This window comes from Odocoileus virginianus, chromosome 1, assembly GCF_023699985.2.
Source record: "Odocoileus virginianus isolate 20LAN1187 ecotype Illinois chromosome 1, Ovbor_1.2, whole genome shotgun sequence".
NCBI lineage: Eukaryota > Metazoa > Chordata > Mammalia > Artiodactyla > Cervidae > Odocoileus > Odocoileus virginianus.
The window spans coordinates 24,251,463-24,273,138 of NC_069674.1; the positions used below are offsets into that span (position 1 = coordinate 24,251,463).

Sequence of the window (21,676 nt, forward strand, 5' to 3'; positions counted from 1 at the left end):
AAATCATAGGCAGTAACAAAAATTAGAATGCTATTTTGAGCCATACTAGTGGCCTTTACTAGTTCAGACTATTATCTAAATAGAATGGTTTTAGGTCATTCTGTTCCAAAAGGAAGCTAGACTACATAACCTCTCAGACTTCCTTCTGAATTTCACAGTCTGCCGCCAGTTCTTAATTAAAAAGATATTCTGATGATCAGTGGCAACCCACTCCAGTACTCTTGCCTGGAAAATCCCATGGATGGAGAAGCCTGGTAGGCTGCAGTCCATGGGGTTGCTGAGAGTCGGACACGACTGAGCGACTTCACTTTCACTTTTCCCTTTCATGCACCCAACAAGGAAATGGCAACCCACTCCAGTGTTCTTGCCTGGAGAATCCCGGGGACGGCGGAGCCTGGTGGGCTGCCATCTGTGGGGTCACACAGAGTTGGACACAACTGAAGTGACAGCAGCAGCAGCAGCAGTGTACCATATTCTTTTTACTTGTGCCAGTGGTTAAGGGGAATGGTTTCACCTTTTTCATTGACAGATTTAGCAGACTCTTCTGGCATAATACACTTTTTATTTCACCATGGCCAGAAATTACCTCATAGTATTTTTGGAATAGAGTTCTGTAATATGGTGCATGACTAACTCTAGAGCTTAGAATACTTACCATTTTCCTTTGCGTCTTCCTGGTTGGAAACATTGTATAGTTACTCCCTCAGGAACTAGTGTGAGTGACTTTAAGTGAGTGGTGTTTAGTCAGGAGTGGACCAGGATTTGGAATAGAGAGGAGTGTCATTCATGAGAGGTTTGGGGTCAGTCATTTAACAAAGACTGATTTGAACCACTGTATTTCCACAAAAAGAATGAATTCTTAGACTGAGGAAGCTAAAGTCCATTCAGATCACCAATATACTTCTCTACTTTTATAACTTTGGGTTTGAATGTAGTTCCTGTTTAAAAATAGTTACTTAAGTGCTATTGTATAGTGATCTATATTTTTTGAATTCTGATAGAGAGGAACACAAGGCTCTAGTAGATTTTCCTTAAAAAAAAAAAAAAAGATAATGCTGTGAGACCATAAGCTATTGTTAAAAGCTCTCTTTTTACTGGTGTTCTGAAAATGAAATTTTGGAGATATGATTTTGAAAAGATTATGTTTGGCAGCCAAGGTAGAACCTACTTTTCTCATAAAATGGATACAGCTTATATTATTTCTTCAAATCAGCTCCACAAATTTATCAGCTACCAGCTGTGTGCAGGGTGTCATTCTAGGTGCTAGGGACAGAGAAGTGAATGGATTGGTCTCTTGACCCTTAAATCCTTTTGGGGTAAATGGGGATGGGGGCTGATAAAGCAAAATTTTTAATGTCTTGATAGCTTTATTCAGAGAATTGATGTAATAGAATTGACATGATAGCTTGTTAGATTAGGTGTTCAGGAAGGGGATCTTTGACAAAATAAATTTAAGCTGGGGTTTAAATGAAAAGGAGAAAAAAGCCAGCCCTGATCTTTCAAGGTCAGGAATAAGAGCATTTTAGACAGAAAAACTGAAGACAAAGACACCAATGCAGGAACTTAGCTGGCATGCTCAGGAAGCAGAGATGAGGCTGGAAGGCTGGGTAGAGAGCGAGATATGAGAAAGGGTCCAAATTGTAGGCAGGGCAAGGCCCTGTTAGGGCTTTGTAGGCCAGATTAAAGGGTTGAGTTATATATTTAATGTAATGGAAAAGATCATTGCAGTGTTTTAAACAGGTTCATTTACCACTCTGCTGTTGTGGGGAAATAGTAGAGATACTAGTGGGTTGGATCAAGGTGCCAAGGTTGAAAATCTGTGGTGTAGATCCACATTACTTTGAAGAAATCTGTCTGTATTAAGGAAAGCATACAAAGGAGGCTAGTACCTAGAGGAAGATAAAAGGAAGGCTTTGCTTTCTATTTCTTGGAGATTTCAAAAGGATGTTTATATGCTCATTGTAGGGAGTTGTCTAGGAGAGAGGGAAAGCTTTGTGATGTTTGAGGTCAGGAGGAGGATGAAGGAGTGGTGCCTTCGACACTGCAGGAAGGGACAAGATTGGAACACACACAGAGGACTGGTACTTGAGAAGACCATGAACATGAGCAAGCTGTTCAGGCAGGAGAAATTAGCATGGGGGGGGGTTGTTGGGGACAATGAGGGGTCCTGCTGATTAGCACCCATTTTCGCATGGAAAATACACAGGGCTATTAAGTCCTACTAAGTGAGAAATGGGGGACCAAAGGGAAGGAGAGATTTGCAGCATACTGGTAAAATGTCCAAGTCATTGGAGAATGGGGGAGCAAGCTACTACAGAAAGGAGAGAGGAAAATTATAGGGAATGTTGAGTCCACAAAAGATTATGGAGCATATTTTTAAAACCTGGTACATTTGTTTCCTTAATGTCTCTTCTCCCTGCCAACCCAGTAGATACAAACTCCACAGACAGTCCCTTGGTATGGTTCACTAAAAATCTATCTCCCCAACTCAGGACTTGGTGCACTGCCTGTTCTGCAGAAGAATATTGTTTGCGTCAGTGAGTGAATGCCTATTTAGTGGCATTCTCAAGTCCAAGTACAGAGAACTGTGAATGATTGGTTTCCTTCAGTTGTGGATGGGCATTTTGGAGGGGATAGGGCAGGGAATTAGTAGAGGAGTGCTAGAGAATGATGATGGTGATAGCTCTTAGACTTAGTATGGAGAAGGAGTGAAAATAGGGTGGTAGGTAGGAAGAAGGCTACAATCCATAGGGTTGCAAAGAGCTGGAGACGACTGAGCATGTATGCATGTGCGCACATACACAGGTCGGAAGAAAAGGGGAGGGTCAGTGGATTAGAGTTCACAGGTGAAAGAATTGTTCATGGGGGTGGGAAGTGCTTTGACAAGGATAGGAGACTGTCATTGGAGAGGGGATGTCTGAATTTGTGATTTTGAAAGTGAAGCTGTTTATAGGGATGACAGACTTCAAAAGCATGTCCTGGGAGTGTGAATGAGGTAGAACTGAGGAAAGATCATTGAGGAGAAGCTGAGATAACTGAAAGGCTAGGGTATGAAGAGGATGGTCTGTATAGGCAGTTATGTCACTAAAAATGACCGGCGTTGATGGGGGAGAAACTTGCGGGCCAAGTGCTGAAGTTCTCAATGGTGGAATAAGTCAGTTGCCAAATTGGCCCTTTCATTGAAAAGCCTGTTGTTCATAGTTTGTAATACCTAAGTCCTCTTAGCTTCATCTTGCTATATAGCCAGAGTAAAAATAGTAGTCAGTTTCATTTCCCTTCCCCATATCACCTCTGAGGGGTAGCTTTGCTTTTATTCATGCTTGCTTCTGTGAGAAGATTCACCCATTTCCTTCCTGAAACTGGCTGATGTTAGTTTTAATTCTACCTTTGGCAATTTATGATTATACAGTCTTTCCATTTGCTGCATAGAAATCCTACCTAACTCACTGTTTAGGTTAGTTCCGACTTTAACTATAGTAGATAACCTCTAGCTTTAGAGCTGATTAGTTATTCTGACGTTTTCTGGGCATAAAATTCACTTTCCCTTTAGGACTGGTGGTCTAATGAAAACATAGTCTTAGCTTCATTTTTCTTTAGTTAAATGAAATTCATTTAAAACTTAAAAAACTAAGTAATAACTTGGTTCCCTTGGAAATGCTTGTCCATGCAGTTGAAGATTTTGTTCATATTCTTGATACCATGGTTGGTGAAAACCATATTGCTAGAAGGAACTTTGGAGTTTTATACCATCTAGTTACCTTATTTGAAGGATGATAAAAATGAGACCTAGGGAGGCGGAGATACAGTACTGCTGACTAGTTGCAGAATCTGCCTTCTAGCTTCCATTCCAATGTTTTTTCCATATGCCAAATGCAATCAGAACAGTCTGTTTAATAATAAATGTTAGAGTAGCTGTATTTTCCATTTCCAGTGTGATAGGGTTATTAAAAAAAAAAAACTAATATCCCATAATCAAAATACCTTCTAATGTGCTTGACAATTCCTGAAGGATTAAGAGAAGGTTCTATTGGATCAGATATTTTCATTTTTCGGACAAGGAAAGTGGTATGAAATTACGTGCCTGAACTCTGTCCGCTAATAGTAACATTACTGAGAACTTACTGTGCGCCAGTTACTGGTCACATGCTCTGTGTGTGTTCATTAAACCTTGGTGACAGTCCTGTGGTGTGTGGATCCCATTATTTAACCCAGCTTTATGAACACGGAGACAGAAAGACTAAGAGATTCAGTAGGTCTAAGTGGAACTTCGGCAGCCTGACTGGAGCCTGATTTTTTAACCCCAACTTTGTATAGTCAGTGGCAGAGACTTGAAATTAAGTCTCAAAATTTCACATCCAGGATGTTCTGCTCAGACTCCCTTGTCTCTGACCATGAAAATAAATTCTGCCTGATTGAGTCAGTGTGGTTATATGAGTGACCAGGAGAGTGAAAGATAAACTGTGGAGACAGGAAAGAGAAGGCGATCTTCCAAAAAATGGAATTGCCAGAGAGTAGGTTTTGGTAATCTGCTAGGCTGGTAGAAGAGTTGTACTGTTGAAGGATAACACTTCACCTTTTCTTAGTTATAAATAAACTTTTCCTATCCATCCAGCCCATTCCTCAGATTCCATATTATCAGAGAGAAAGGAAGAAGCAGAAAAGAGGACCCCTGGTTGAGTTTAGATCTCCTGAACACACACAAGATCAGTTCAGAGGTTCCCATGACACAGGGCAATGAGAGTGAGCTCCTTGCTTGGTTCCTCACCCAAGAAGAGACCGGCCCAGGTCCATCTGTCCTGAGTAGGAAAGGCTCAGCTCTCGGAAGAGACTTCTGCCCGGGTGCAGGCTGCCACGGGCTGGGCCTGGCTGTCCGAGGAAAGAGGAAGAGTCTGTCTGAGGGTGCACTGATGCACAAGACTGGCAGCAGAGCCGTCACTGTGAAGCTGGCGGCATCCACACCCCTTTTTCAGCTGGAGCATCCTAATTCCAGTCACCTCCTGCTCGCTAGGATTGGAGACCCAAGTTACTGCCCTTAAAAATTTATCGTCTGAGACACTGCTAGGGAAGACAGGATTTAATCTTTAATAAATATATTTTAAATAATTCTATCTACTTTAAAAATAGAGAATTGATCATTTTTATTCTGAATGGTCTACTTTATGTGGGTATATTTGCTAAAGATGGAACACCAGAGTAATTTAATACTTTCTCACAGAGATTTATAAGCTTATAATTAAATTGTATCAGCCACAGCTGCCCCAGCCATCTGAAGTCCAGGTTCATTTGTTCTCTAGGATAAAGTTCTCATTTCTGCCTTTCGAGCTTTTCACCCGTTTACCTTAGGGTGGATTTACCTTGTTTCATGGATCACCTTGTTTGACCCCTCATTTCTTCAAGATTATTCTGGATGCAATTTCTGGATAGGTGATTGGCCCATGGTATTTCATTCTATCCACAAACTTGATCACTAAAAATATCCCCACGAATAAAAGGAACAAAGATGGAAAGTATGATTAATTTCTGCCTTTTTTATATATTAATCCAGTATCAGTTATTCAAAAGTGTGTACAACTTTGTACAGATCCCCTCCTGGGATTGGATACAGAAACAGTCTGAAATTAAAAAAAACAAAACAAAACAGTTTTCAGCATGACTCGGCACGGTATCATTTACTGCCTGTGGGTCAAGAGATTGGTTAGTCTGGAGCAGTTGAGTGTTGGAGTGAAACAAGCAAAAGCATGCGTCTTTTTCTGTTTTAATAATCTGTGCTTTTATCTTCTAAGATGCTTAGTTTTGTGTCAGCTTAGCATGGTGTGGATTCCTCCTCCAGAATGACAAATCTCCTAATTTCCTTCTGATAAAAGAGGACAGAGGTGGTAAGCTGTTCAGCTAAGCCTTTGTACCTGTTGCCCCCCTTTTTATAAGTGCTTGAGCCATACCAGAGAATAATTGTCAAAAAAATTGAAACGAGTTCCGAATTTTATATGAACAATTAACATGTTCTCTTTAAATATCTTCAAAATAGTTCCTGGTTGAATGGAAACAAGTGTTGGGAAAATTCTGTTGTTGCAGACAAATTCATTAGTGTGGTGATAGCTTTTGCCAAAAGGAAGGAAAACATGCCAGGGCAAACACGCTCAGTCCTGAGAACGTTCCTTCCCTGAATTCCTAGCCTATTCTTTATCCGTCTCCTCCCCTCCTTGTGCAAAAGTTCCACTGTTGCCATCATTATCCAGAATGTAAATAGCTTTGCCAGAAATGCTTCCCACAGCTTGTCCAAGAACAAATGTAAAGGACGTGTGTATATATATATGTATGTGTGTATATATAGACACACACACATACCCCTTTCCATTTATTTGCATCGGGTAATTTTTCTAACAACAGGAAAAACCTGGTGTAGGAAGAGGTGACTGTGCTGTGGAAATTGTGTTTTTGGTAGAATTGGTCTGGCTGTGCTTGTTTCTCAGTGGCAAGGTTATAAACTCCATTTCTGCCTACTTTGGAATAGTCAGCAGATTTTTGTTTCTCTTTGTGGTATTTTAGCATGTTAGAAGCTTTGTATTACATTCTCCAGAATACTTCTGTACCTAAAATGTGCCCTCACAGAATTAATTTCCTTAATGGACTTAACCATTGGCCATTTCTCCTTAAGGTTCTCTATTCTCAGAGCTCTGGCCATTGTTATTAAAACCTAGGTTTTAGAACTGACCGTCCTTTTACAAACAGAATAAGAGTAGGGGGTTTGGCGATCGTGTCGTCCAGCTTTCTCTCTTTGCAGGTGAAGAAACAGGCACAGAGAAGTGTAGTGACCTGATCAAGGCCTGCAGTTAAAAGGCAGAGCTGGGGCTGGGAGCCAAGCCCCTGTTAGCACTTTGACCCTTGCAGTCAGGTCCTGCTCTCCACCTCACAGCCAGATGGGGTTCAGCAGGGACAGTGGGGACAGGGCTCCATCCCACTTGTTACTAAAGAATATGTTTACTGAGCCCTTTTTGGCTCTCTTTTTTATGTAGTTTTGGACTCAACCAAGCCAAAATCTAGATTTAATTGAAAACTGTGTGGAAACTGTGTTGATGCCACATGTAATCTCCAGACAAGGAGTCAGACACCTTATTCTTTCAGAGACAGTTTTGATAAACATTTAAGGCTTGTTTCACCATAGCTTTTTCCTTGGCTTATACTTTTGAGGTCCCCTGTGACATCACATTATTGAAGCTTCATTCTTTTATTTTCATTATTGAAATATGATTAATTTACAATGTAATGTTAATTTCTGTTGTACCAAAGTGATTCAGTTATACATATATTTTCTTTTTTTAATACTCTTTTCCATTGTGGCTTATCATAGGATATTGAATATAGTTTTCTGTCCTATACAATAGGACCTTGTTGCTATCCATCCTGTGTATAAAATCTTACATCTGCTAACCCCAGCCTTTCCCCTTTGCAACCACCCGTCTGTTCTCTGCATCCATGATTCTGTTCCTGCTTCATAGATGGAATCATTTGTTCATATTTTAGATTTCACATATAAGGGATATCATGTGGTATATATTTGTCTTGCTCTTTCTGACTTACCTCTCTTAATATGATAATCTCTAGTTGCATGTGTGTTGCTACAAATGGCATTGTTTTGTTCTTTTTTTATGACTAAGTAGTATTCCATTGTGTATATATACCACATCTTCTTTATCCCTTCATCTGTCAGTAGACATTTAGATTGTTTCCATATCTTGACTGTTGTGAATAGTGCTGCTGTGAACATAGGGGTGCATGTGTCTTTTTGAATTAATAGTTTTGTCTGGGTATAAACCAGGAGTGGGATTCCTGGATCATACGGTGATGCTTTATTTAGTTTTCTGAGGGTTCATTCCTTCTAGCCCATTTCCATTGGTGCAATCCTACTTCTAGTACAGAGGTGGAGGTATTTTTCTTTTTTTTGTTTTATTTGGAGGATAATTGCTTTACGGTGCTGTGTTGGTTTGTGCCATTAGGAATTAGCCATAAATGTGCATATGTCCCTTCCCGTTTGAGTCTCCCTCCCACTCCCCATCCCATCCCCACCCTCTAGTTTGTCAAGAAAGTACCTGGTTAAGTTCCCTGTGCAATCCAGCAGCTTCCCATTAGCTGACTGTTTTACTGTCCCAATTTGTCCCACCCTTTTCTACCCTCTGCTGTGTCCACAAGGACATTCTGTTAGCACAAGGACATGTGCTATTCTCTATGTCTGTGTGTCTATTCCTGCTCTACTAATAGGTTCATCAGTACCACTTTTCTAGATTTCATATATATGTGTTAATATATTTGTTCTCTTTCTGACTTATTCACTCTGTGTCACAGGCTCTGGGTTCATCCACCTCACTAGAACTTGTGGAGAAAATATCCTCACCACTGAGAACTAAGCACTGTTAATATTTGTACATTTTTGTTTCCAGTTTTCTATCTATGTGCACACTTAAAAAAAAAAAGAGCAAATAATATGTAAGCACACTATCTCTTTTTAGTATATGTGCTGCCAAAGCAAGCACCATCTCTTTTTTAAAGGAGTACAGTTCTGTAAATTAAATTCATCGTTAATCACTATTCCCCATTCTGTTCCCCATTCCCACCATGACCTTGACCCTGCACCCTCTAAAATAATACTCTTGTAAATGTGGTATATGCTGGTCCAGTACAGTTTTCTCTTGTTGTTACCGTAGAGAATAAGCAGTGTTGCTTTGTTTTTATTTATCTGAATGGTGTCATGATGCATATATATATCATCCTGCAGTTTTTTTGTTTCCCCTCAGCCTTGGCTCTATACTAATTGATACATACTGACCTAGTTCACTACCTCAGCTGCATAGGACTCCCAGTACAAGGATGTGCAACATCTCTCCAGTCCCTTGGTGAGGGGGTTGAACTTAGTTCTTGGTTTTTATAAACACTACAGCAACAGGTATCCCCACAGGTCTTGTTGTACACATGTATTAGTAATTTTCTAAGGTTAGGTAGAATTTCTATCCTGCCTTCTCTTCTCTTAACATTAAGGCATAAATGTTTCCATTGGTTTACTACAATCTCCTTATAAACACAGACCTTGTGAATCTATACTTTGAGACATCTTTAATGAAAAATTAATATGACATAGTAATTAGACACAAATCCTTTTGCATCAGAGTAATTTAAAGATTGCATGGACTTTGTTAATAGTAGGTAGATAAAGCATTAAGCTTTAACACCAAAGATTAAAGAACAAAAATCAGAAGCATGATTAGTACTTGGAGTGGCTTGAGCAACTAAGGTTTGGAATGCCTGGGACTTCATATAGTCTAATCTCCATTTTCTAAGTCTAGAGAAATTTCTTAGATTTTTGGAGCTGACCTCTGTCACTCCTCATCCTTGAGAATCCTCCTTTGGTGCCACGTGTCTGCCTCTTTCCTGAAATCTCCCTCTCCTCATGCATGCTTCCCTGTCACCTCTTTATGCATCTTCCATTTATTCTTCATGTCTCCTGTCCCATTGCTCCTGTCTCATGACCTCCTCAAGAATAGTGTACTGTCTTTGTTTGGTTTTGTACGCTAAATAAGCACATTGCCTGATACACAGATGTTGAACAAATATATTTTGAATGAATGAAAGAGGTGAATGTGGAGGTATGGGGGTGAGAGGGAGGGTGGGATTGGAACATGGCGATGCTCACCTTAATAAAACAATTTATTGAAACTAGGGAACTGAATAAGGAAGTCTTAAAAGGAAGTTAGGCGGTAAAGATGACAAAATGACAGCTTTGACAGTGGATCTCTGCTTTAGAGGACTGTCATTTGCTTGTATACAAACTGATTAAATCACTGGTTTTGTGTTAGGAAATAATTTCTTTTCAAAGTTAAATACCAATACATTTGTTTAAAAGTCTGTACCTGCTTGTTTTTCTAGGAATAAATCAAAAAACTTGAATCCCCGATAGGTAGAACCATCTTACAGAATTTTTTTAAACACCTTGCTCAATTTCTTGGTTGCCCCAATTTTAATCAAAACTGGGTTTCCTGGAATGAGTAGACTAAAGTTAAAGGAAATATTTTGGTCACTGTTTTTATGAAATCCTTTGTGGTTTGGAAGCAGTACTCCTTCAGTGTTTCAACAGCTTCATTCATGTTCCGCACACAGTGTAGCACAATGATGCCAGTAACTGAGCTTCAGAAGGAGAAGTTCAAATGCAGAACCTCCACATTTAGAAATTGAACAATAAAACTTTGGAGGAGGGAAGTCAGAGTAGCTTTCTTAACTTTTATCATAGCACTAGTTATAAACCATTTAATACTATAAATTTTCTTGGCAAGTACAGTCATAACTCAAAGTAATTCTTGTAATGATTATTAGATGCTTCATTAGATTATTCTAATAATCTAATGATTATTAGAAGCTTCATTGCTCTCAAAGTTTGCCCATTTGATTAATAGAACGCTGATATAGTTTAAGTAATTGACACTGTCAGGAGAATATCATCTAATCAGTAACCCAAGATCTAAGATTGAAAGTAATGAGCTATCCTGATACTGAGATTATTTCCAATACTGAAATACTTTCATTGTTCTCTGGATACTTTTTGCTGTTAATTAACATCTCTCTCTACAGGATTCATGAATAAAATTTTCCATCCCAACATTGATGAAGCGTAAGTAACTATTTTTAAATGTTTAAATCTTAGCAGCAACTCTCTTGATTACAGTTTATGTATTAAAAAAAAAAGTGTCAATTATCTTTTTGGATTTTATCAACAGATAGGACTGTAAGAAAGGTCACTGACACTATAGAATCCAAGAATACGATATTCTAAACCGCTTAGTTCAAAGGCTACTATTGGACTACTTGGTTTTTTCCATTGTCACTAACGAGTCCTTCATTTCCCTTGGTATCCAGCTAACATTTGTACTATTCCACATCTCCATCTCTTTGTATAGACACAGTTCAGAGATAGGTCTTCAGTGTACAGAGTGTATTACTTTCAGCCCCTAAAATTTCTCAGTTCTTGAGAGTAAAGCAAACAATTAATGAATCACAATTACCCCTTTCTTTCCAATATATTCTTAGTGGTATTTTAAAATGTGCTAAAGTGCCTCCTATTTTGTACTCCTAGGGCAATTTAGAATACTATTTGTCCCACAGTTTTTCCTTCTCATAGCATTAAATTTTGATATTACATATATACACACGTGTGTACATATGAAGTATTCTGAACTCTGAGAGGTTGTATGTATATGTGTGTGTGTGTGTGTATATCATGCCACATTATCTTTTGAAACTGTCAGTCATCCTAATAAGGATGATCTCTTATGTAACTGCAATACAGTCATAGGATTCAGGAATATGAATATTAATGCAGTACTTTTCCATCTACTGCCATTTTCTGGTAATGTACTTTTTAGCACTTTTTTCATTCATTAAAGGATCCAGTTTAGTATCATCTACTGCATTTAGTTGGCATGTTTCTTTTCTTTAAAGTAGTTCCATCTTGAAACCGTTCCTCAGATTTGTACAGAATGGACATTTTGGAAGAATAAAGACCAGTTACTTCATAGACTATCCCTCAATTTGGGATTGTCTGATTTTCCCTTATCATTAGGTTCAGAGTATGCTCTTAAGACCAGAAAACCAAAAGGTGAGATTGTGTCCTCCCCAGGGTATTCCATTTGGAGGCACACAGGTCTGTCTGCCCTGATTACAGAGTTAATTCTCATCACCCAGTTAGGGTGTTGCCTGGGTTCTCCATCGTATAGTTACTGGTTTTCCCTTTCAGTCTGCAAAGAGACACTTAAGACTCTGTGTATATTCTGCTCCTCATTGTGTTTTTACCAATTGTGATTCTTTGGAGTCTTGTCTTTTTTTTTTTTTTTCTCAATGATCTATTAAAAATATTTCTGATGATAAAATTAGTTGCCTGATACATGCAACTAACTTTCTGATTTTTGTTTTCTTTTAATGCCATTCTTTCCATCTGTTTCAGGTCAGGAACTGTGTGTCTAGATGTAATTAATCAAACTTGGACAGCTCTCTATGGTGAGTTTGGCCATGGAATATTTTTTAGAGATACTGAGACACTGCCTAAAAAAATGTTGTTTGGATTTTCTTCTCTGGTTTAAGATGTTTTGTTGGGAATGTGAAGGGAGTTTGAAGGCCTGGTGGGAAAGTTTAATCAGTGAAAAAACACATTTTCTCATGAGTACAGACTTTGGTTTAGTGGTGAAAGTTTGAAATAATCTTTAAGATTCTGAAATGAAGGTATACTGATACACATATGCAGACACACAAACAAACATATGTGTGTTATTCTGAAGCACATTGTATACATGTTTATCTGTAATGCCTTTTAGTTTTGGAAAAACTCTTAGGAATGTCCCTTTGAAATGAAATGATGTAATTAGGAGGTTTGGGAGATCATCTGTTTCAAAAATCAAAACTTTGTTATGAAGCAAAGAATCATTTAGCCTTACCTTCATTGCTGAAACTGACATCTCTTACAGTGAGTCTACACATAGATTGAGGTCACAGAGAGAGAGAATCAGGTCTTATTTCCTTGAGCTTGTAACTTGGTTGGGGAGCTAAAAATATTTTAAAATATATTTAAAGTTAATTAGGGATAAAACAAATCAGTCTGTGTGTTCTCCCCACATGTCCAAGTTCTCAGGCTTCCCAGAGTCTCCCTGTTCTCATGCCCCCACTTCATTAGCATCCCCTGATGCTCCAGCTGGAAGTAATCTCTGGACATGGCTCAGTTTTACAGCTCTTTTTTTTTGTGGGGGTGGGGGTGGCTTTTGCTTTCTACTTAGTGTTTGTTGTCTGTCCCTACATTGTCTGTGATACTGGATTATTTGCTGCCCTAAGGGCTGCCAGGGCACCCATCCGATTGGTCTTTTAAGTCCTGGCATGCCTAGCATGGTGCCTCGCACCAGTGTGTTTGTAAGAATGAATGGTCCAGACAGCAAACACTTGCTGAGAGGTGCAGAGAGGGAAAGATCACATCAGGCAGGGGTTAAGCAGAGACGGCTGCCTCTTGTCATGAGACCTTCTGGTGGTCTGAAGGTTCACGAGACCCCCTTATTCCAGCCTCCATCTGCGAGTCACCTTGCACTGACCTGGTGATAAGAGCCACAGAGATTGGTCAGCAGCAGCGCAATTAATCCTTCTTTCTCCCTCCTCCCGATTCGTTCAGAAATAACTTCCTCTGCCTAGAGTTGTCCTCCCTGATGTCTGTGTGGTTGGCACCTTCTTTTCTCATCTCAAACATGCTTCCTTAGAGAAGCCTCCTTTCCTGGCCACTTCATCTAAAATAACGTCCACCCTCTATTTTAAAAACCTTAAAATTTGTTTATTGTTCATCTTGTTCTGTCAGATTGTAGGCTCCACAGGACCAGAGACTGTGTCTCGTGTGTGTGTGTGTGTGTGTGTGTGTACATAGGTACAAGTGCCAAAAGCAGTACCTCGTGTACAGTGAGGGTTCAAATATTTGTTGAATTAATAAGTGACTTAACCACCCCCAGTACTGTTTAACATGAGAGTTTAGGGAAACGGCAGCTTATAAGGAGATGAGGCAACAGGAAAGAACGTATACTCTGAGGTTTATTAAATGAATTCCTTTCAAGATGGTTTTTTTTGGTAAAAATGTCTCGTGGCAGGCTGCCTGGAATATCTGATGTAATGATGTGTTGTCTTAAACTGCATTCACATTTTAGAAATGTACATAACTAAATAATGCAAGCTGGTTCCAGTTACAATAAAGTAAATTGGACTTCAGTTTGACTAATTCTTTTACTATTGACCAGAGGAGCTTTGAGGGAGAGGTTCACTGATTCTCAAGCATTTCACATCTCAGAACAGATTTTTTTAAATGACTGTTTTATTGAACTTTAACTCACATACATAAAATACACACATTTAAAGTGTATAATTTGATAGTTTTTAGTATATTCACAATTATTCACTACACCATTGCCACATTTTTATCATAGACTATTTCTGTCACTTCAAAAGACAATCCTGTACCCTTTAGCTATCACCCGTTCATCTCCCAGCCCCTCCCGCAGCCCTAGGCAACAGCTAACCTACTTGTTGTCTGTATAGATTTGCTTGTTCTGGACATTTCTTATAAATGGAATTATATTAATATAATATGTGATGTTTTGTGATTGGCTTTTTCACTTCTTACAGTGTTTTCAGGATTCATCTATGTTGTAGCATGTATCAGTATTTCATTCCTTTTTATGACCAAGTGATGTTCTACAGTACAGATACCATTTTTATTTGTCAGATGATAGATATTTTAGTTGTTTATGCCCTTTAGCTATTATGAATAATGCCTCTATAAATATTTGTCCATACATAATCTATGTGGACATGTTTTCCTTTCTCTTGGGTATGTACCTAGGGCGATATGGTAATTTTGTTTAACCATTTGAGGAACTATTTTCCAAAATAGTACCATGTTACATTCCCACCACCAGTCATAATATATGAGGTTAATAATAAACTTTCAAGCATAAGGCCAAGATGACTAAGGTTTCATCACATCTATAAAAATTTTAGAATATGTTCTTGTATTACCTTGCAAAGCACTTAATAACAAGAATTAAACCACATTGATCAAAGTGAATTTTGATTTCCCAATTACATGTGTATGAGCTACCTTTGAGTGTTCCGTAATACAAGAACATGAGCACACAGGTAAGTGCAGAAAACCAGGAAGGAAATGTTTTTAGAGTGCAGTCAAGATTATACTCATCATGGGAGCATTGTTTTGACATTTTTCTCAAATCCAAACTATTCCTCAAGAAAACTCAGCATTTCTTCTATGAAAAGTCTTATTAGGAGCAGGTTAACTACAATTTATATATTTAATAAAAGTACTGGTAGAAAGGATTGGTTCAGGTGACCTTGAAGTTTCTTTTAGGCTTATCTGATCTTGAGATCTAAACTGAATTTTTATTAGAAACTGCTAAACCCTCTGGCATTGAAGGTTAGTTCATAATCGGTAAATTTTGAATCACTCAGTTTCCTGCTGTGATTCTTGAATTCTAGTTCAAAGGACAAAAAAATCTAATCTAATATGAAATAATTAATAGGAGAAAGTTGGCAAGTTAATGTGTATATTCAACTGAAAAGCAAGAGGCTTAGCTTGGTAACCAAAACTTGTCTAAGCACCTCTACTATATAATATGGTAAGGAGCAGGGAGGTACTTGTGAAATTTCCTGCAATTAACTTTGCCCCGGGTATGTACTGTGCAGTATGTATACATATTTTTATTGTAATGGCAATTCCTAGTTGAAATTTCAGATTTATACTCATCATTACCTGATAATAAACAGTATTTGTGTTTGTAGCAAATTTAGCCCTTTATTCCTCTACCACCATCACTACCACCTGCAACCCTGTAAAAGAAAATTGATATCTGGCAGCCCATTGACTCATCGCCTCTGTTCTCCTCCTCCTTTTCCTTTACCCAGTGTGCATGCAGTTTGTTCATTCAGAAGCTCAAAATCGGTATAGCTGTAGTTGACTTACCCAGTAATTTCAAATTTTATGTTTTACTTTACCAGAGAATGAATTATAGTAGGTAATATGGTTAATTTTGTAAAGATGCTGCTTGTCATCAATATGAAGTTATCCGTTGGGTTTGGAGTTACTCTTGTCACTCTTTACAACATCAAAAGGAAAGTAGCAGATGCCATCACAAGATTGATTCATTTTGGCTTCCTGTATGATAGCATCTTTTTTTTACATCCCTTTCTGCTCTTCCAGGCAGCAGTGATAAAAGCTTGGAAAACTTAGAATTCAGCCAAGGGAATCTGTATTTCAGTTTCAAAAACAACTGTAATTTTAAAGACTGGTGAAAGGAAAGTTCATTAAACCATAGGTAGCTTTCTTAGCTCCTCTTCTGTTTTTTCCAGTCTTCCTTTTTACTCCAAAATATATTTTATCCATCAGTGTATTTTCAACCCACACTCCTGGAAGGTCAGGTACCTTCACTGCATTACACAACTTCAGTTTCCCTCTCACTCTCCTGGGCTGTGCATACCTGACCCTTGCAAATTATGTTTCAGTCTCTAGCCTTCCTTTTACTCATTTCTCGACTGGCTTGATAAATTACTTATTTGTGAAGTAAGTGTGAACAAGTAATGTGGAAGAGAATTTTCTTATAAAATTGTGCAGTTAATTTTATTTTCACCCTTAAGGTTGCTAGCCAATGGACTGGATACTCCTCTTATTTTGCTGGTGAGAAAAATCATTTCCCAAAAACATTTGGGAAATTACTTCACCTGGAGTCATTTGGAGGGTCAGTAACAGACAAATGAAGTTGACTACAATGATGAAAGGAGTACTTCAGGGACTTTGAGATTAGAATTAGGCAGAAGAAACAATGCTTCTTTTACTAGGCATTTAGAAAAATTTTAAGTCATAAATTTGCTTAATAGTACTATGCTATAACTTAATGACTTTAAGCTGCTAAGTGAATTTAAGCCTTTCCATATTGGACGTACATTGTTATTACACCCCTGTTTTCAATCAGGTAGTCTGTGAATCTTTCCAAACAATTCAGATTGTACCTGAGGGTAACTTTATCTTACAATAATGCTTTAGGCTGATTTAGTTTTGCTCGGTATGTTTCTAGACGTTTTAGTGTAGTTGTAGAGATAAGATATCATTTATCTGTCTGCATGGATGATTGACTCACCAACAACTACTGTTTGAACAGGCTTGAGAGCTCAGTATTGATCCATGTTAGAATCACAAATGTCATCCTGCTTTTTGGAGCAGCTGGATTTCATTATGAGTCTCCTAGACTGAGGCCAGGTAGAGCAGTTTGTTTCTCAGACCAAGGGAGAGATGTCAGCTGCAACAGATAACAAAATATGCTGGAGTTTGGGATTTGATGGTTTCTGTAGTGCTAGCTTCATGATCCACCTCCTTTGTGTGCTTGTAGATATTTAGATTTGGTGTTGGCCTGTGGCCCAAGAGTTTAATTAGCTATGCACAGAAAAATGGAGCCACCTTGGGTTGAACAACTTAGCAGAAATTCATTAAAAACATCACATTCACATATGCTGATGGTCAGCATTAGAACCATGGAGTAGTCCAGGCTTTGTGGATCATGGGACATGAACCAGGCTATGGTCCTGAAAGATAGCCACAGCCATGTTCTTCTTTGTTCGGGGCTATAACTGCAAAGAAAGTGATTGTGACTTTATAGATTTGTTCTCTCTTTGTTTGCTTGTGATCACTGTGTCTAGGTAAAATTTTTCCCCACCCATGGCCACTTATCTTATAATTCCATGAAGTTATCTTGTTCTTTTCTGAGATTAAAGACAAACTAAATTATTGCCTAGTAATTTAAAACTTTAATAATGAGTTTTAGTATGACTGTAAGAATATCCAACTAGCTAATTATACATTAACTGCCCTCATTTCTAGAAGGCTAATAACAAATCCTATTACCATGTTTTAGCTTGCAATCTTTTAAGGTAAGCAGGGTCATGCCAGGTTTAAACTAGGATGAATGACCTCTAAAGAACACCTAGGTAAGGTGGAAAGTGTTTTGAGATTGATATGACAACAAGGGGAATGTTTTTGTTGAACAAGGGTCTCTCTTATTCCTTCTGATCTGTGTAGTAGCATTCATTTCATTCTGCAGATCTCCACAGTTTTAAAGACATTATTGGGAGGGAGATGCAATTAGGCAGTGGATGAAAGATGATTTTCTAAGATGGCGGAATGCTTTAAAACATTCCATGTTATAAAACTACACCTCTGATCAGTGACCTGGTGATCTGACACTTGGCAGAATGTATCTGGTATTCCTCCAGGTTTTAATTAGCACCCTATATCTTTGACATTGCTCTTTCCCACATATGATAGGAATACTTATTTTTAGCTTGGAATACTTAAAAAAGTGTAATGCTTTCAGTAGTGAGATTAAGTATATTGTGAATATTGCAAAAATTCTTCAAGTGTTTACTAATTATTACCAATTCCTACTAATTCTGTCTAGAAGATGTGAGGAGGGAAGAGTTGCTTTTTTGCATGCATGAGACCTTATTTTGTCTTTCAAATATCCCCATGGACTAACATGGGCTTCCCTGGTAGCTCAGCTGGTAAAGAATCTGCCTGCAGTGCAGGAGATCCTGATTTGGGAAGATTCCCAGGAGAAGGGAACAACTACCCACTCCAGTATTCTGGCCTGGAGAATTCCATGGACAGAGGAGCCTGGTGGGCTGCAGTCCATGGGGTTGCAGAGAGTCAGACATGACTGAGCGACTTTCATTTTCATGGTCTAACACGAGAACATAAATCTAATGAGTTCATACCTTTCCTATATTTTATCCACACAGAAGACCCTCTCAGTAAAGTGATTGGATACATTCTTGAGTATGTCATCTAGCATTTTGGTGTGCCAGATATATTATTCCATTATAGCATGTTAGCATTTGGTAAACTAAGTACAAGCCTTGTGGCCAGCTGGTTCTATATCACAGTACCACAGCAAGTCTTTGTAGTAATCTACTTCAGCTTGCCACATATGTGCCCTCAAATAGCTATAGAAATAGGCTTTCCCTATTAAGTTAGATTCATGTTAGTTAGAGAATATTTCATCTCAGAGCCACTTCTTTTTTCAAGTCCTCCTACCTATCTGAGGACATTCCTCCTGATTGGCTTTAGTATTCACAGACTGTAAGCAGGAGAAAATTAAAGTTTAAAAAAACTCAAAACTGTCATTAGTGGTACAGCTTCTTAGGAGCTGACAGGAGTAGAAAAGTAAAGCTCTATTAATTAACCCCTAATTCTTAAATAACCTGAGGAAACCTGGAAATTGTATTTGCCTTGTTTCAATCTTACAAACACTGACTACATGTATGTTAGTGTGTTTTTATACATACAGATACCACCCACCTACCCCCCCCCAAAAAAAAAAACTTGAGTAAGCAAAATGGAATTTTATGGTTGGCTTTATTTTGAACGTATAACTGTAAATTAAACCCATAGCTTACTTAGCAATATGTTGAATTAATTCTTCATAAGATGAGCAGAGTCAATCAGTGGGATTTTAAAAGGTCAGCTGCTGATTTTCTCTGGCAAATTAAGGATAACATAGCTTTAATTCCCCGGTGATCTCAACTTATTTAGCCATCAGCTTCAGCTATAATGGCCTGAAGCCATGGAAAGAGGAGGTCACAGAGTCAAGAGTCCTAAGCCACTGGAATCTACTGCCTGTGGCTTTTGCCCATCTTTTGACCTCTCTGATTGTAAGGGGTACGGTACTTTTCCTTTTTTACTCTTCTTTTAGCCCTGCTTCCTATTGAATTACAAAACAGTTGAACACCTTAGGGAGTCATGGCTAACTCAGTGACTCTCAGCTTGGGAAACCAGGGGTCCTTCTCTTGGAGGGAGAGGGTCAGTAAAATATAAGTTTGTTTGGATAACATGCTTCTGGAATACAAAGTACTGTAGGAAAAACGAGAGGAACTTGCTCTTGATGGGAAATAACCTGAGTGATTGTTTTAAGGACATGTTCTCTGGTTCCAAAGGCTAGCGTTTAGAGACTGGAAGGTTGAAGCCAGAGATGGTTGTCCTGATGCAGATCTAGAAAGATAGACTGGGAGACTTCCCTGGGGGTCTAGTGATTAAGACTTGGCGCTTTCACTGCCATGGCCCCGGGTTCAATCCCTGATAAGGGAATTAAGATCCCAAAACTGTGTGGTGCAGCCAGCAAGATATATTGGACTTGATATAGTTACACACCAGGGGAAATAGAAGAGAAATTAGAGGCATTTCACTAAGGTAAATAGTGAGTCTGGAAAATTGACTGAGTACATGGAATAAAGGAGGAAAGCCTAACCAAGGTCCTTCCAGAGGTTTGGAGCAGTCAATATAGGTGTTAGGAGAAAGGAATATTTAGGGAAATAATTTTAGGCCATGTCGAGTTTAAGACCAGAAATGTAAAAGACTGGTTTGGTAGTTATTAGCATAGACTTAATTTCTTTAAAATTGTGAGATGATGAACTTTCTGGAATAAGAGTGTAAAATACACTCTTTATATTAATACAAAGACCACAGAATTCACATTGCTGTGCAGGTGGCTGATGTCTTTCCAAACACGTTTTTCTGTATGTTGGTTGTTTAGCTTTAATAAGAAGGAACCCAGGGCCTTGGGCATCTGAAGGATGGTGAGAAAAGAGGGCATGAGATGTGGCATTGGAGAATGGAGGAGGGCTCTTATGGTTGGTGGTACCTGTCCATGACTGTGCCGTCCAATGGTGATATTTTCTGAGTCACAGTATTTTGGATGTTAAATATGAAAAACAAACGAAGAGTATGACGTTTAGGTCTCTAAGAGGACTGCCTGCTTTGTAATTGTGGTTCCTGGTGGGGCTGACCACGTAAAGCTTTGGCGTCCACAAGGTTTTAACCTGAAGATAGCAGCATGCTTTACAAAAGTTTCCATTTTAATGTTCAAGGGAAATAGAGGAAGAAGAAATAACTTTCGGTCACTGGTTCATAAACAGTCAAGAATAAAACATGAGATACGTGATTCATCCTCTCCTATGTGTCTTCTCCCTTAAGCAACATACCCATCTTTTTGTGAGTCACCTGGAATAGAGTGGCTTTACTTTGAGAATTGGTACATTTTTGTGCGTATAATTCATTTTAATTTTTAATACATATCACTTGAGGGATACAGGTAACTGAAATTTCTTCTGAGAAGATTGCATATTTGTATTAATATTTTAGTCTAGTCCTTTGGTGCAGTTCAAAGACTATTTTACAATCATTTTTAGAGATGTATATATCTTGTAAGGAATTGCAGTATTATACTTCTCTTTTTGCAGATGAAGAAATTGAGATGCAGAGAGGAAGAGACTTGCATTTCCTACTTATAGTTTGGAATGCTCCCACTTGGAGGAAGTGATGGTGATAGCAGTGTGCAGGAAAAAAAACATGAAAGGGTCAGGGAGGGCCCCTAAATTAGAGCCTCTGCAACAGCTCAACTGCCAAGACCTAAACATTTTCTTGAGCTAAAGAACCCACCAGCACATAACTCTTTTTATTTGGTCGTTGAGGGTAGGGTAGGTGGTGCATTTCTATACACATATCATACACATGCTGATGCCAACCAATCCTAAATCAGAATCCCTAGGGTACGTAGGAAAAACTCCATGGGTAATTCTAATGGATGAACATCCAGGACCCAGACTTGCTGAAGAACCATTGCTCTAGACCGAGTTGGGTAACTGCTACTTTTGGTGAGAGATCAGTATGATTTGAGTGTTTTTATTAATTCAGTCACTCGGTCATGTCTGACTCTTTGCAACCCCATGGACTGCAGCACGCCAGGCTTCCCTGTTGATCACCAACTCCCAGAGCTTGCTCAAACTCAAGTCTGTCCTTCAAGTTGGTGATACCATCCAACCATCTCATCCTCTGTCATCCCCTTCTCCTCCTGCCTTCAACCTTTCCCAACATTAGGGTCTTTTCAAATGAGTCAGTTTTCCGCATCAGATGGCCAAAGTATTGGAGTTTCAGCTTCAACATCAGTCCTTGCAATGAATATTCAGGATTGATTTCCTTTAGGATGGACTGGTTGGATCTCCTTGTAGTCCAAGGGACTCTCAAGAGTCTTCTCCAACACCACAGTTCAAAACCATCAAT

The 21,676-nt window shown here is 38.7% G+C and overlaps 1 protein-coding gene across 2 annotated transcripts in view; it reads left to right on the top strand.

Moving 5' to 3' along the window:
* UBE2H (ubiquitin conjugating enzyme E2 H) overlaps nucleotides 1-21,676 on the top strand; it is a 96,992-nt gene that overhangs the window by 62,831 nt on the left and 12,485 nt on the right. Inside the window, exons 4-5 of one of the 2 annotated variants that reach the window (XM_020874659.2) lie at nucleotides 10,615-10,654; nucleotides 11,984-12,036. The exons of the other annotated variant lie outside the window; for it this stretch is intronic. Coding sequence (XP_020730318.1) covers nucleotides 10,615-10,654; nucleotides 11,984-12,036 — 93 coding nt within the window. The remainder of the gene's footprint in view (nucleotides 1-10,614; nucleotides 10,655-11,983; nucleotides 12,037-21,676) is intronic. 2 annotated transcript variants of the gene reach the window in all.